Below are 15,763 nucleotides of genomic sequence, written 5' to 3'. Positions count from 1 at the left end.
CTACTTTTTGGCTCTCGTAATTAATGCTGCAGTTAATGTTGATGTACAGGTATCTGTTTGAGTTCTTGTTTTCAGTTCTTTAGAATATATACCTAGGAGTGGAATTACTAGGTCGTAGGATCATTCAATATGTAACTTTTTAAGGAACTTCCAGACTGTTTTTCACTGTAGCTATACTATTTTACATTTTCACCAGTAAAGTATCAGGGTTCCGGTTTTTCAACATCCTCACCAGCATTTGGAGTTTATTGTTTTTGTTTTTATTTATGTTTTAAGTAATAATAGTATTGCTAATAGGTATGAAGTAGTATCTATGATTTTGGTTTACATTTTGTTAGTGAGTAATGATATTGAGTAATTTTTCATGTGCCATTTGTATAACTTCTTTGGAGAAATATCTATTTTAAATGGAATTGTTTCCTTTTTTGCTGTTTTAAGAGCTATTTGTCTTCTGTATTTTAATCCTTCATTTACTATATGAATTGCAAAAATTCTCCTGTTCTATGGGTTGTCTTTTCACTTTCTTGATAGTGTCCTTTGGTACACAAAAGTTTTAAATTTTGAAGAAGTCCAGTTTTTTTTTCTGTTCTTGTTGCCTACACTTTTGGTTTATGCTTAAGGGAACATTGTGAAATCCAAGGCTATGAAGATTTCCTCCTGTGTTTTGTAGTCTTAACTCTTAAATTTGAGTCTTTGATAAATTTTGAGTTAGTTGTTATATGTGGTGTGAGGTAAGGGTCAAATGCATTCTTTTCCTATCAATACTTAGTTTTCACCCACATCATTTGTTGAAAACACTGTCTTTTCCCATTGAATAGTCTTGGCACCCTGTCGAAAGATTTATAAGTTTATTTCTGGATTCTTTATTCTATTGGATCACGTTTGAACCTTATGCCAGTACCACACTGCTTTGATTACTGTAGCTTTTTAGTAAGTTTTGAAATAGGACCGTGTAAGTCCTCCAGTTTTGTTCTTTCTTAAAATTAACTACTTGAGATCTCTTGAAATTCCATATAAATTTGCCAGATGTTCCTGGGCTTCCCTGGTGGCTCAGATGGTAAAGAATCTGCCTGCAATGCAGGAGACCTGGGGTTCAGAAGATCCCCTGGAGAAGGGAATGGCTACCCACTCCAGTATTCTTGCCTGGAGAATTCCATGGACAGAGGAGCCTGGCAGGCTACAGTCAATGGGGTCGCAAAGAGTCAGATACAACTGAGCGGCTAAGACACTTTGCCAGGTGTCCACATCTTTAAAAAAAAAAAAAAGTTGCCCAGTAAAAATGCAGACAAACAAAGAAAATAAGAATCCCAGATAATGTCACAATCTAGGTGTACCCACTGTTAATGATTTTTAGGCATTAGATAAGACAACACGGGATATATCTTCACACCATATAGGATGGCTGTCAAAAAGACAAATAATGACAAGTAATAGCAAGTGCTAGAAAAGATGTGGACATATCAGAAACCTCATACACTGCTGAAGAGAATGTAAAATGGTGTAGCCACACTGGAAAACAGTTACAGTCTGGCAGTTCTTTAAAAGGGCAAACGTAGAATTACCATATGACCTGCCAATTTTATTCCTAGGTATACATACACAAGAAAAATGAAAACATATACCCACACAAAAACTTTTACACAAATGTTGATAGCAGCATTATCCTTAATAGCCAAAGAGTGGAAATAATCCAAATGTCTCATCACTTGATGGAATGGGTAAATAAAATGTGATATATCCATACAATGGGATATTATTAAGAATAAAAAGAAATGAAATGCTGATTGTTGTTTAGTCTCTCAGCTGTGTCCCACTCTTTTGCAACCCAAGGACTGTAGCCCACCAGATTCCTCTGTCCATGGGACTTCCCAGGGAAAAATATTGGAGTAGGTTGCCATTTCCTTCTCCAGGGGATCTTCCCAACCCAGGAACTGAACTCACATCTCCTGTACTGCAGGCAGATTCTTTACCTGGGAAGCCTTGAAATAATGATTTACTCTATAATATGTATGAACCTTGAAAACATTATGCTAAGTGATAGAAGCTGTTACAAAGAACTACATATTGTGTGGATCCATTTATATTAAATGTCCAGAATAGTCAAATTTATAGAGGTAGAAAGTAGGTTAGTAGTTGCCTAGAATTGATGAGGGGCAAAGAGATGTGGAATGAGGGGATACAGGAGTTCTTTTGGGAAAATGAAAATGTTATAAATTTAATTATACTGATAGATGCAAAATTAAATATACTGAGAGCTTGTACATTTTAAATGAATGAATTATGTGTTATGTGACTTCTATCTCAATAATGCTATTAAACAAAAGGCAAGAGGTTGAGCATATTATTTCATACCTTTCTTATTTTCACTGACTCTAACAGAAGCATCTTTGCAAGATCTTAAATGTTATTTGATTTTATTGTGTTTAATGACCACAGAGTTTTAATGAAAGTAGCCATACTGTGATGTTATTTTTCCAGATATGTGTTCTGTTATGAAGTATATATAAACACACACATACACATGTGTATGTATGTATATATGTATAGAATGGGGCTTCAAAATGCTAGGCATTAGGTAATCAACTTTAATCAATTTACACTTTTTGGTGTTGAGTGCTTCATGTGTTCAGTTCGGTTCAGTTGCTCAGTCATGTCTGACTCTTTGCAGCCGCATGGACTGCAGCACGCCAGGCTTCGTTGTCCATCACCAGCTTCCAGAGCTTATTCAAACTCATATTCATCGAGTCAGTGTCGCCATTCACCCATCTCATCCTCTGTTGTCCCCTTCTCCTGCCTTCTATCTTTCCCAGCATCAGGGTCTTTTCCAATGAGTCAGTTCTTCACATCAGGTGTCCAAAGTATTGGAGTTTCAGCTTCAGCATCAGTCCTTCCAATGAATATTCAGGACTGATTTCCTTTAGGATTAGTACTCCATTCACAGGCTTTTCCCCCCAGATATAAACCATGTGGGAAATGATGAGATTTATTGATCAGTGTTGACTACTTATGAAATAATCACATCCATGAAAAGTCATGACAAATAGTGATTAGTCATTTTGTTAAGGCACAAATTCACATCTTACATGCTAAGAGCCTAATGTGTGGAAGTTAAATCATTTAGCTATTGATCTGTCCAACATCTCACTTTAGTTAGGTTTATTCATAAGTTTAGGGGTTCAGGAGGGTCTCTCAAATGTCAAAGGCTTACAGGGCAGCTGCAGTAATGGTATTATGTTTCTTGCAATGACAGCAGACATAAACTAAAAACTGAAAAAATAAAAAGTTGTGTAGCTATTTTTTTTTAAGACCAATTGTGCTAATGATGGTCTGGTTTCCCTCTTCTTATAACAGCTTTGTCATGGTAACCAGAGGAGCTAACTGAATCTTAAAAGTAGCTTCCTTTAAACCAAGAGAGGGTTGATTTAAACTAAGTTCCAAGCCAATATAATAGCCTTACTTGGGTCACTAGTAAATAAATAAATGCATAAATTAATCTCTGAGAAAACTTTTGGCACAATTTTAGAGTAGGAGAAATTTTGTCCAAGCTCTGGGTCTTATGTGGTCTCCTGGGCTCTTTGTATTCTCTTCTTCAGACACTGACACTCACTAAGAATGAATAGTTGACTTGTAGCTAAACAGTTAACCCTGTGAACAGGAGGCAGGTCAAGGCAGGTCAGTTCCCTTAGAATTACACCCCAGATGTGGTCACCACTTTTACCTACGGGTCTGTCTAGGCATGTGATCTCACCAGTAGATACACCTGCTGCATAATCCCTGTCTTGTGTGAACTTTAAATGTCTGAGATGAACCATGTGGGTATCACACGCATAATTCTCAAGAAGAAATCTAATGTGGCTTTTAAATGTGGCTTAGAATTCAGTGACTGCTTGGTGGATGCTTGGTGGTGGAGGCTGGCTTTGCCTCCCACTGGGGTTCATTTGTTCCTCGAAATGATGGCGTGCTTGGTTTTAGTTTAGCTTTCTGTTGTTTTCTTTTTTGGGTGATGAAGTAATAGTAGGGCAAAAGCTGATATTAACATATTAACACATATTTTTATATTTGTGTGGCCATCCATTTGAAGTGGTTTGCTTTTGGAAACAGCTGGTTAAAACCCTGGGTTTTTACATTTGAAATATTCTTTGTTCTGTTTGCAGCCCTGAACTGGCATATTTTCCCACATTCTATAAGTTCTAAAGTGATGTTTTTGTTGCCTATCCTGGGAAGATCTGTCTTTCCATTTATCAAAACAAATGGCAAGCTGGGGACCATTTAAAATAGGTTTTTTTTTTTTTTTTTTTTTTTAGTTAATAAAGCCAATCTTCTTGTTCTGTTATGTTAAAAGGACATTATCTTTTTATTGTCAGTTCTGTTTGGCTAGGTCTGTTTTCTGTCTTAGCGATCTGAGGGCTGCCCCACTTGCTTACTGTTGTAGAGAATTACAAAACCATTAAGGGTGGGGCAGCACCAGCTGACTTACAGTACAAACCATTTCTCAAAATAACCACAACAGTGCAATACTGATGTGCAATTTACGTCACAGTCTGTTTTTATGAAATAGTTTGTGGCATTTTCATTTCTATTCCGGATGGAATCTTGTTCTCTCTCCCTTTTAATCAGGCATTTAATTTATTTTTATCATTAATATTTTCCACTCCTTGTCTTGGCATGCCTCCAATTTAACAGCTTTGATGAGGGAAAAGAAAAACAACTGATCTTTCCGCACCCCAATTCTTCAACATCAGTTTAACTGTAACTGTATTTTCCCCTTTGATGTGCAGTAAGTTTGGGTCCTAAGTTGACTGCCTTATGAGAGATGTAGGGATACACATTACACATTTATACAGGTTGTAATCAGAAATTGATAAAGTTGACATACAGCTTTGAATTTTAAACACTTTCAACCAATTCAGGCTATGTAGTCATAGGCACTGCTGCATTTTCCTTTTACAAATGTCTTTCTGTATAATGTCCTGTAATTAGAACAGGAAATCATTGAGTAACTGTAAGATGAATAAGAGCACTTAGACTGAAAGGAAAATTACCTTCCGAGAAATTATATGCCTTTTTTTTTTTTTTTTGCTGCATGTTACAATGTTGGTAATGATAGTAACAGCTGTAGCTACTCTTATCTGTAGAATTTTCATGCTTAGGTTTTCTGGAATAAAAAAAAATTCATTTTCAGTAATAATCAAAAATGAATGGATGGAAAATAGGAAATGCCTAATTATGACAAATATTCAGTGTCACAACAGAGCAGCAATTAAGTGGAAACTTCAATATAATTGTCAATAGCAGTAAGAATTGGAACAGTGCCAGGCATATAAAGTTGATGCTTTGCCGTTGGTTGTTGCTAGGAGCACAGTGAAAAGTATAAAGCTTTGAGAAAGGAATGCCTAATGTAATAAAGTAACAGAAAGAAACATAAATCTTTGTAAGAGCGTCTCATATTGACATTTATTTTACTTAAATTGTCTGAAAACTAGACATCCAAGTTTTATAACATGAGCAAATTCATATTTGCTTGGGGAACAAAAAAAAGAACACTGTATATTATCCTTGAAGGACTAGGGACATTGTGTCTCAAACATAACCTTCATACATATTTGGAATCTTTTAAGTGAAAATCTTTAAATGTTTGTTTCTATTGGCATGCAAATGCATTTGCCCTAATACGATTAAGAGAACTAAAGGGCAAAATACTTGGCAGATTTTTCACTTGAGGTAATTAGGTGCAGGAAGGAACATGCATACTTTTTCCACCAGGCTCTATAAAATCCTGGTGCGAGGGTTTTTTAAGCCTTTTATTTTTTTTTTTATTTTTTTTTTAAGCTTACTGTGATGTTAGAAGTAGATTATAGTGGTTTTCAGTAAGCATACCAGTGTGATGTTTCCGAAACAAGCCTTCTCTCCTCCCCCTAAAATGAAAAAGAAAGTTACATTTCTAAATTGTTGTGTAAGAGATAAGAGCAAATTTCTCCTCCGGAATTTATGTTTTCAGCCTTCTGTGCATTTGGCCACCATTATCTGTTTTAAAAAATAGCATTATGGATATTTGAAAGTCAATGCTCCATTAATTCATTGTGTTTGCTATTTCATGCATCTCTCTTTTTACAAAGACGACTTGAGCAACATGCTATTCAGAATGAATGTGGGCTCTTACCCTCTCCCCCCACTCTCTTCCCACCCCCAGCCCAATGCTGAGGATTAAAGCAATGGTATACAGTTACTGTTTGAAAAGCTTGGGTGGAGTCTCACGTTATAATTATAGTTTCTCAGAGGAATTCTGTTTTGGACTTTGAAAATATATAAATAAGTGAAAAATTGACATTGAGAGAGGTTAACAAAACGTGTAATTATGATATAAGCGCAGGATTAGAGTAATTTTGGTTGAGCATTACAAGCAGTGTACTTTTAGGTATTAACTTTTAAAAGGCAAAGTTCTTTTCATTGAAGTTGAAATGAGGTTGAGTAATTTGGGGACTCATTCCCTTTGAATATTTCATTTTAAAATAGGCATACTCATAAGCATACTCACTTTTTTGTTTTTGGTGGAGGGGTACTTGAGGAATGGGATGACGTTTTAATAGAATATCGTAATTATGGTCTGAAATTTCAGTCTTTGGTACCATTAATTTATTGCTGGTCATTTTCTGTTGACAGAAATCAAATAATGTATATATAACTCAACCAACTGCAGCCAACTAGTGTGTGTTACAGAAATATTCCTTAGGGTAATACTTTGATTTCTTTCCCTATGTGGGTGTGGCTGAAAGATAATCTTTGTTCCAGGAACACTTTGTTTGTCTTTTGCTAAACAAATGTGCAATTTATCCACTCTTTATTCATTCTTAGATTTATCTGCTAAACCTATTATGAATTGGAAAGGGGGAAATGTCCTACACAGCCTTATTGTCAGCTCTATTGTCAGCCTTATTGTCAGTTTCACGCGTAATTTTGTATAGGAGTGTTTGTTTACGTGTATATGAAATGCATAGGAGGTAGGAAGTAACCGAGGAATTTAAAGAAGAATTCTTGAAAGGATTGTTTGGCTTTATTTGTTTCTTAGCGTACTAGGGCAAAATAAAATATGACAGCTGTTGAACAATTTACTTTTTTGTAGCTGTGTCAGGAAGAAGTTAATTTAATGCGAAGACTTAGGAGGGAGTTATAGGATCATAGAATTTTGGACTTGGAAAGCACTTCCAAACCCATAGTTTTATATTCACCTTTCATAGTAAAGTGACCACACTTTGCCTTGAAAAAAAAAAAGTTTCTTCAGTTCATGAAACCTTTGCCTAAACCACAAAGAAGAGACTCAGGGTGTCTTCACTCAATGAAACTTTGACCTAGATGAATTGTTGGTTCTTCCAGATCTCACCTTTACCCTGGATCTTATCTTGACTCTCACCTAGAATGCTTGTTCACCTCTGCACAGGAGTCCTCAGGGTCTCATGGGCTGCTTCTGCTTTTTGTAAATATTAAAGCCAGCTCCTCTGGGAACATTGCATTGTAAGGTTGGAAATTTGCCCCTGTCCAAACAGTTCTAAAATTCTGCTCCAAATAGATGGTTCTGTTCATATACAACAAAATTATAATGATTTTTTTTTTTTTAAATCAGTAAGCACTGCCACATTAGACCAGGTCGCAGCTGTACTAACCTCTCAGCCAGGGGTAGGGATTCTAGGCTTGCACAACCTAAGAGTTGGCTTGATTTCCTATCACGTAGATAGAAAGTAAAAAGCTGATAAACATGAAGGTGTGTCAACATTGTTAAATTGTTACAATGGGACTTGAGATATTCCAAAATAACACTAACGTAACCAGAGTAGAAGAATTCTAACTTAGAACAGGCTGAATTCCACAGTTGTGGATAAAACAGATGTCTCCTATTTCATTTGATCAAAGACCACCATCCTCACTCCTAATGTTGTAAATTAGTTAAATCCCTTCAACAACAACAAGTCAAGGTAATTTACTTCAGCCACACCCATATAGGAAAAGAAATCAAGATATTACCTTAAGGATAATGTTATTATTGACATTTTGTTGTAATGAAAAGCTCATCAAACTTGAAGTTTAAAAGCTGAGTTATAATCTCACCTCTATCACTTTCTAGTTCCTTGAGATCCCAGAGTAGTCATTTGGGAGTCTGAATCTGGACTTTCCCATCTCTAAGGGAATATTAACAAGGTGTCATGGCACTAATAGCGTTGTTGTGAGAAACAGCAACAAAAGATATGTTGTATGAAAGGCCTTTGTAAATTTTAATGTCTTATTATTAGCACCAGCCATCGCAGTAATATTTTTGCTCTGCTTTCTAAGCAGAAAAGCAGTTCCTCGTATTTTTGTTTAAGAGTGCTTTTTTATATTCACTGTCTTCTGTGATGCCTGTAACCATGTTAGTAAAGTGGCAAGGAGAAGGAAATTTGGTCCCGTATTGTTTCAGGTACAGTGGGGTTTTGGATAGAAACATAACCTGAAAATAGGAAAATATATGTGTGTGTGTGTGTGTTTTGGATAGAAACATAACCTGAAAATAGGAAAGAGTGTGTGTGTGTGTGTGTGTGTGTGTGTGTGTGTGTGTGTGTGTGTGTAGAAACCCAACCGAGTAAATCATTGTAGTCTATGCAAAAAAGCTAAACTCAGGTGGTGTTTTCATATTTTAATGTACATGAACTATCTGGGAACTTGTCAGAGATATAATAAATTTCTGGGTCACTGCCTTAGAGATTCTGAATCAGAGGTTCTTAAGGTTCTCTGCCTTCCTGCATTCTCCTGTTTGATTCTGATATGGGCAGTCCCAGAACATTCTTGGAGACGCTGTCTCCAGAATGAATGGACATCGTTCATAGCATATGTTTCCATGACTTGGGATCAGAGGATATTTGCTTTTTTTTCTTCCAATAGAAAGAAAAGGACTCAAGGTTTGGTTAGTGTTTTATAGACTGTGTGAAGAAATAGAGACACGTTTCAAGGATGAGGGAGTTAAAAAAAAAAAAAAGTCATTTCTAAGCACAGAACATAGCCAGGAACTGATTTCATCCAGAAGAGATAATTAAGAAGAACCCAGAGATGGCATCCTCATGGAGAATGAAGGAATAGGAAGGAGTTGAAGTAGTCCCAAGAGTCCAGGTGACATCTTCTGCTATAAAACCGACTCTGAAACATCCACTTTTCCCCCCATCGTTCAACCTTAGAAGTATGACTTTCTCCATTTCAAGAATGTGTAAAGACACTAGTACAGCCCCCACCCCCCCACACACATACCACCACTCCCATCACAGTAGTGAAATCAGCAGGCATTTTTATGGTTTTACTATGTACCAGAGATGGTGTTAGGGGCTGAGCATGCTGAAATAAATCCTGGGGGTTCATGGTTATACTCCCTGACCGTCATCTTGGATGATCTTGGACAAATCTTGGTCGTCTTGGACAAATAGAGTGCAATAATGCAATTGACACATTAGAGGCTGCTTCTTCAAATAGGACAGACACTCTGGAATTCTAAAGATGTTTTCGTAAATATTTTCACTAACACTTTTTTTCACTTTATAGAAAGCACAAATTTGAGCTAGTGTCTTGGTCCACTGTAGAAATCTCAAGTGGGCATGCCTTGGGACATGTATCAGCATCTTCAAACTATTTTTCACTGGGGACTTGCCTTCAATGTAAACATATTTCCATTTAATTAAGTGTGCCAGCTGATGAAGTGGCTACCCACAAACCAGGCAGGAGTCTAAGCAACATAAACTGTTAAAAGATGTCATCTTGAAAGCAGCTAAACATCTCCATTCTGGAAGAAGCCTCCAGCCTGAGGAACTAAGTGAACGTAATTAGAAATACATCTGGGTATTGGCCTCCTATCTGAAAAGGTCACATGCACACCTTCCATTGGTACTGGTTACGTTCCATCATTATGTTCTGTCCTTCCTCATTCGTCTCCCACTGGTTGCCAGATGGCCATGATAATGTTGGTATCCTTAACAACTGTTTTGTGCAATTCCCTGCAGCATGGTAAAGGCTCGAAATATTGAGTGTTTTCCCTTTGGATAAGCAAGTGACATATCTGGGAATTGCTTGCAAACGCCCTGATGGTGTGGTTATAGGGAGTGATGGCAAACTGGGTCGTGGAGCCCAAATTCAGCTTGACATTGTGCAGATGGCAGGATACCAAAGGGGAGGGGGAGGTTGCCATTTCTCAAGCTTAAGAGGAAAGAAAAATTAATCCATGCAGAATCTGGTTTTTGTAAATATGGTGACATGTAAATAAGCATTAAGATCGTTATAAGAGGGAGCTTCATTAAAGTTGCTGAAATGTTCTCCTGAGTTAAGTTGGTTCTGATGGAGCTCTCACAAGGATGCTTGGGGAGTCCTCTCGGTGTGGTTCTCTGAATTGTGCCAAGTTACCAGATGGATTTGAGGAGCATTAGAAGATAGGGGGTATGGGTCGGGGGGAGGGTGGAGAAGGTGGGTGTATCAATCACACTGAGATAGATCACACTACAAAAAACAACCTCCAAATCAGACTCCACTTGAAACAACAAGTGTTTATGTTGTACATCCATTTAGGACCAACCAGGTGCTTTATTCTATGTTAGCCTCACTCAAGATCAAAACTGGCTGAGTAGCCACTGTCTGAACCATTACAGATGTCTGGAACAAAGGGAGGGAGACAGTCTGGTTAGCTGCACTCTGGCTCTTAAAGGTGCCACCCACTTCTGCCATATTTCACTGGCCATAACCAGTCACATGGCCACTTGTCTTCAGTGGGTGGTCTTTCCACAGGACCATAAAGGGAGCAAGATATATTCACTGAACAGCACTAACAACCAGCAGAGCAAGTGATGATGTTCTGGAGACCCATGGATATCTCTCTTGGGCCAGATGGCCTTTAAGACAGACTTCAAGCACTGAAAGATTATATAATCCAAAATAAAAGCAACACAAAACTGTAGAAAGAAATACAAAGAAGCTCAACAAAATTCTGAATTTTCCTATTGATAAAATAATGATATTAATTATAAATATATTTATGCACATCAGATTCTTTCAAAACAGTTTTCTGGTTCTGCTGCTTGCCAGGGACCTAAACATTCTTCAGTCTGTCTATGGGGTTATGGATCCAACTCATTCTTTCTTTATCGGTACCTGAGGCTTTTTCATGGAGCTGGATGAGTAATGGGACTGAGAGGATGCTGGCATCAGCCAGACTGTGCTAAAGATGAACCAATACAAGAATGTTGCTGAAGACTATATTTTTAATACAAAACCAGAGGTGAGCATTGAAATGATGCCATGGCTGCCACAGTTCTTTGTTGGAGGGAAGAAAGTGACGGAAGTGTTTTCTTGATTGTCTAGGGGAGGACGAGGAAGAAACGAATGTGATCGTTCTCAGCTACCCTCAGTACTGCCGCTACCGCTCCATGCTGAAACGCATCCAGGATAAGCCATCTTCCATTCTCACGGACCAGTTTGCATTAGCCCTGGGGGGCATCGCAGTGGTCAGCAAGAACCCTCAGATCCTGTACTGTCGGGACACCTTCGACCACCCGACTCTCATAGAAAATGAGAGCATATGTGATGAATTTGGTGAGTCTTTTCATGATATATTTTTTTTATCCTACATGAAACTTGTGCATGTGTGGCTGGTTGTTTTCAGTTCTTGTTAGGAGCAGTGGTGGGGAACGGGGCTGACTTTCAGAAGCCTGGTGTGCCGCCCCCACCCCCGTCTTCCCCCAGTGATTGCCGCAATAAGACGTCACCGCCTCCTTGGCAGCCTCTGTTTCCCAGGGCACAGGATTATTATTTAGAATTTGTTGTTCAAGACAGAGTCTGAAATTGCTTGGTCGACCTTGAAATTGGACTTTATAGGAAAGGAAGCTTTTATGCTAGTCGTTTCTTAAAAGGCTTTGGCTCTTCAGATACTGATTGTTATAAATTTGACTGATCACTCCCTTTTCCATGGTATGCACGCGTGCTAAGTTGTTTCAGTCGTGTCCAACTGTTTGTGACCCTATAGACCATAGTCCTCTGGGTTCCTCTGTCCATGGGATTCTCCAGGCAAGAATACGGGAGCGGGTTGCATGCCCTCCTCCAGGAGATCTTTGTGACCCAGGGATCAAACCTGCATCTCTTATGTCTCCTGCATTGGCAGATGAGTTCTTTACTGCTAGTGCCACCATAAAGAACTATAAAAATACACTAGTTTAAAAAGTGCACCATTTTAACCACTTCATTACTATAAGGTAGATAGATAGATATGTAATAGATCCCTATGCCCCTGAATTTGAATTGCTATGAGCTGTATATGTAAAAATCACATCAGTTTCAAAGACTTGGCATGAATAAAAGATTGTAAACTAAATTTTAAAAATAAAAAGTTAACTTCGGTTAAATTTAGCTGCTTGCTGCTAAGTCACTTCAGTTGTGTCCGACTCTGTGCGACCCCATAGACGGCAGCCCACCAGGCTCCCCATCCCTAGGATTCTCCAGGCAAGAACACTGGAGTGGGTTGCCATTTCCTTCTCCAGTGCATGAAGGTGAAAAGAGAAAGTGAAGCAGCTCAGTCGTGTCCGACTCTTAGTGACCCCACGGACTGCAACCTACCAGGCTCCTCTGTCCATGGGATTTTCCAGGCAAGAGTACTAGAGTGGGGTGCTATTGCCTTCTCCAATTTAGCTGATAGAATTAAACTATTTAGGTCTTAGTTGCTGCTGCTGCTGCTGTTGCTAAGTCGCTTCAGTCATGTCTGACTCTGTGCAACCCCATAGTCGGCAGCCCACCAGGCTCCCCTGTTCCTGAGATTCTCTAGGCAACAGTACTAGAGTGGGTTGTGATTTCCTTCTCCAATTTAGCTGATAGAATTAAACTATTTAGATCTTAGTTAAGAGGCTGAAAACATCAAGAAAACAACTGCCTTGGTTTTAATTCATTTCACTATTCCATAATAATGTATTTAGTTCCCTTCTTTAAGATCATATGCTGTCCTATCTGTTTAAATTTCTTGGATGTGTTCAAAATATCTAGATAGTAAGAAATTACCAAATTTGTAGGTTTTGCTTGACTCTTCATCTATTTTCTTACATGTATAAGTAGTATTGGAGAAGGAAATGACAACCCACTCCAGTATTCTTGCCTGGAGAACCCCATGGACAGAGGAGCCTAGTGGGCTACAGTCCATGGGGTCGCAAAGAGTTGGACACAACAAAGAGTGACTAAACAATAACGATAATATCTTTGTACACTATACCCATCAAACATGGATGTGTGGACATGTATCTGTATCTGCATCTCTGTTTAGCTGACTGGTCATGAGTTCTCTGTAGACAGAAGGAAAGGAGGAGAAGATAGCACATCCTCAGTTGAGGAGACCTTGCATGATGCCCTGAAAGATTTGAGACAAGATAAAATCACATCTCTCAAATCTTCACTTTCTCAAATCTTCCTTGAAGATATTGGATCGTATCAGAGGTTCTCGAAAGGCTGGGCAGGGATATCAGAATATTCTGGGCGTGCATCATCACAGTACACATGTCACCTGGAAGTCCCTATACTTAGCGAGGCAAGAACACCCCCCACCTCCCCCGGTCCCTTCCCTGGGAATCACCACCGTAGAGCAAGCAGGGTGATAACTGAGCCACGCTGACTCCTTCATTGCCACCTGGGTGCAGAAGGGGTGGAGACCTGTGGCCTAGAGAGCATGGGGGCCCTTTGAGCCAGGAGCATTGCTTGATTCTGTTGGGTAATGTTTTTCCAAGGATGCCTCATTTTGTGAGTTATGCAGATTGAGATTATTCTTCTCAGTCGTCACAGGCCTTGCTGTGGCTTGGGGAGTCCACGGTGACCTCTCTAGGCTGGTTATTCGTAACACCAGCAGCCCTGGAGCAGGGGCAAGTGGGATGTTGTAAGTAGGTATGGTGGACAGAGGAGGGTGAGGGTGACCAGATGGCTTACCTGGATCCAAGAAGGAGAGGAAGAAAGAGCAGAAGTGGACCTAAGTTTATTAGACATGACTTTTTTGGGGTTACAGACTGTCTTTTTCAGATGCCTTCTACAACTCTGGCTTATCAGTCTGTAAGAGAGTAATAGTGTTTATGCAAGTTATTTTTTCCTTTTTTCAAGAAGATTTCCTTGTCATTCATAATATTGAAATAACCTTTTTTATTCAAGTAGTTGAATGTATCCAATACATTAAAAAAAAAATTCTTTCCAGATCAGCATTTATAAATCTTCCCTTTTCAATACTTTTTTGAGTTTTTCCTTTTCTAGCCCCTACTCCCAAACCCTCCATCCTGCTTGCTACTCAAGAGGTCTCTAAATTCTTGACGCAAAATAGAACTGAAAAAATGCTTTCCCTAATTTAAGTGTATTCAGATTTAGAGTTTCACAATGTAATATAATGAAAAAATGTTTTAACCTTTTTGGCTAAATTAAGAGTTATTAGTCATTGAATTTCAAAGCTGTTGCATCTAGAATTGGTAATAGAAGTTCCAATTTAACAGTGATCACAATGGTTGTTAAGAGTTACTAAATTAGTTTTAAATGTTCCCACAAACACAAGCATCTGACTTTTAAATGTTTTCCTGAACTTTCTTCTGGTAATGCTGCTTTTTTTTCTCCGTCTCTTAAAGTGGAAGCTTTCTTTTGGAATAAAGGTACCTTTGTTAAAGAACTTCTAGATGACTAGTCTAAAAATTAGAATATTAGTATTTTTGTAGTTTGTACTTCAAATATTTGGTGCTTCTTATAGGATTTCATTTTAGTTTTAGTAAGAGAAAAACAACAACAACAACAACAAAAAAAAAAAACCAAAAAACTTATTCTGACCTGATTCAAAAACCTTCACCAACATTCCTCCTTCACTTTTCACTTCTGGTCATACATCTTAATTTCCAGAGAAATTCCTTTTAAACCTCCAACCAGTGCTATTTGAAATCAGCATGGGTTAAAGGGTTTGTTAAAACGTAGGGTTGGGTTTCTCCAACCAACTAACAGTTGGTGGAAGAACATAAATTTAATTAGTGACTGGCATTAAACAAATGTTCCTAATATTAAACACTGCCAGATGACTGAAACACTTCTGTCAGATTACCGCGAGTGCCAGGGGGCCCACAGATGAATTTTCTACACAGTATATATTCTGTACCACACGTTTGGTGACTTCAGTAATTGGTCAAATGTAATTTAGGTAACAGTATGCCTAGGCTGTAAAAATCAAATTTTATTAGCCATATCACCAGGTGGATGAATGGTAGAGCTGATGGCAAAGAGTTTATAGCATTTAGCAGCTACACCTTTGACACATGAAATTCATAAATTGCCATAAAATACCTCCAAGGCCCTTCTCAAAAGGACAGTGTCTGCTTTCCTATGATTAACTAATGTTTATTTTATTAACTAATATATTTTTTGCTCTCTTCTATTAAATGGGGTTACAGAGTGGGGGTGAGAGAGGGGTTTCAAAAGATAAATAAAAGGCAGGCCTCACTCATTTTGAGGATTTAGAGCCTAATTGGGGAAGACAGGATTAACACAACTGAAAGGTTCACTAATGTTACAGGAAAGTCAGGGACGAAGTATTGGATGAGTGTTGCAGAAAGCAAGTGCAGGAGGCATTTCGCAGTGAGCTGGGGCTGTGGAGGAAGTGGCCTGGCTGGAGAAGATAGTCTTCGTGGTGAGGGGTCGGGAAAAACCTCGTGGAAAAGGCAGGGCTGGATCTGGTTTCTAAAAATAGAATAGTGGGCGAGGAGTAACTTGGGAGATG

The 15,763-nt window shown here is 38.5% G+C and overlaps 1 protein-coding gene across 1 annotated transcript in view; it reads left to right on the top strand.

The window, feature by feature from the left end:
- Positions 1-15,763, top strand: part of ARID5B (AT-rich interaction domain 5B) — a 191,277-nt gene that overhangs the window by 79,467 nt on the left and 96,047 nt on the right. The window contains exon 4 of the mRNA XM_040242298.1: positions 11,359-11,589. Within this exon, the coding sequence (XP_040098232.1) occupies positions 11,359-11,589 (231 nt within the window). The remainder of the gene's footprint in view (positions 1-11,358; positions 11,590-15,763) is intronic.

Source organism: Oryx dammah, unplaced genomic scaffold (assembly GCF_014754425.2).
Source record: "Oryx dammah isolate SB20612 unplaced genomic scaffold, SCBI_Odam_1.1 HiC_scaffold_6, whole genome shotgun sequence".
NCBI lineage: Eukaryota > Metazoa > Chordata > Mammalia > Artiodactyla > Bovidae > Oryx > Oryx dammah.
This window is presented reverse-complemented; position numbering and strand designations above follow the sequence as displayed.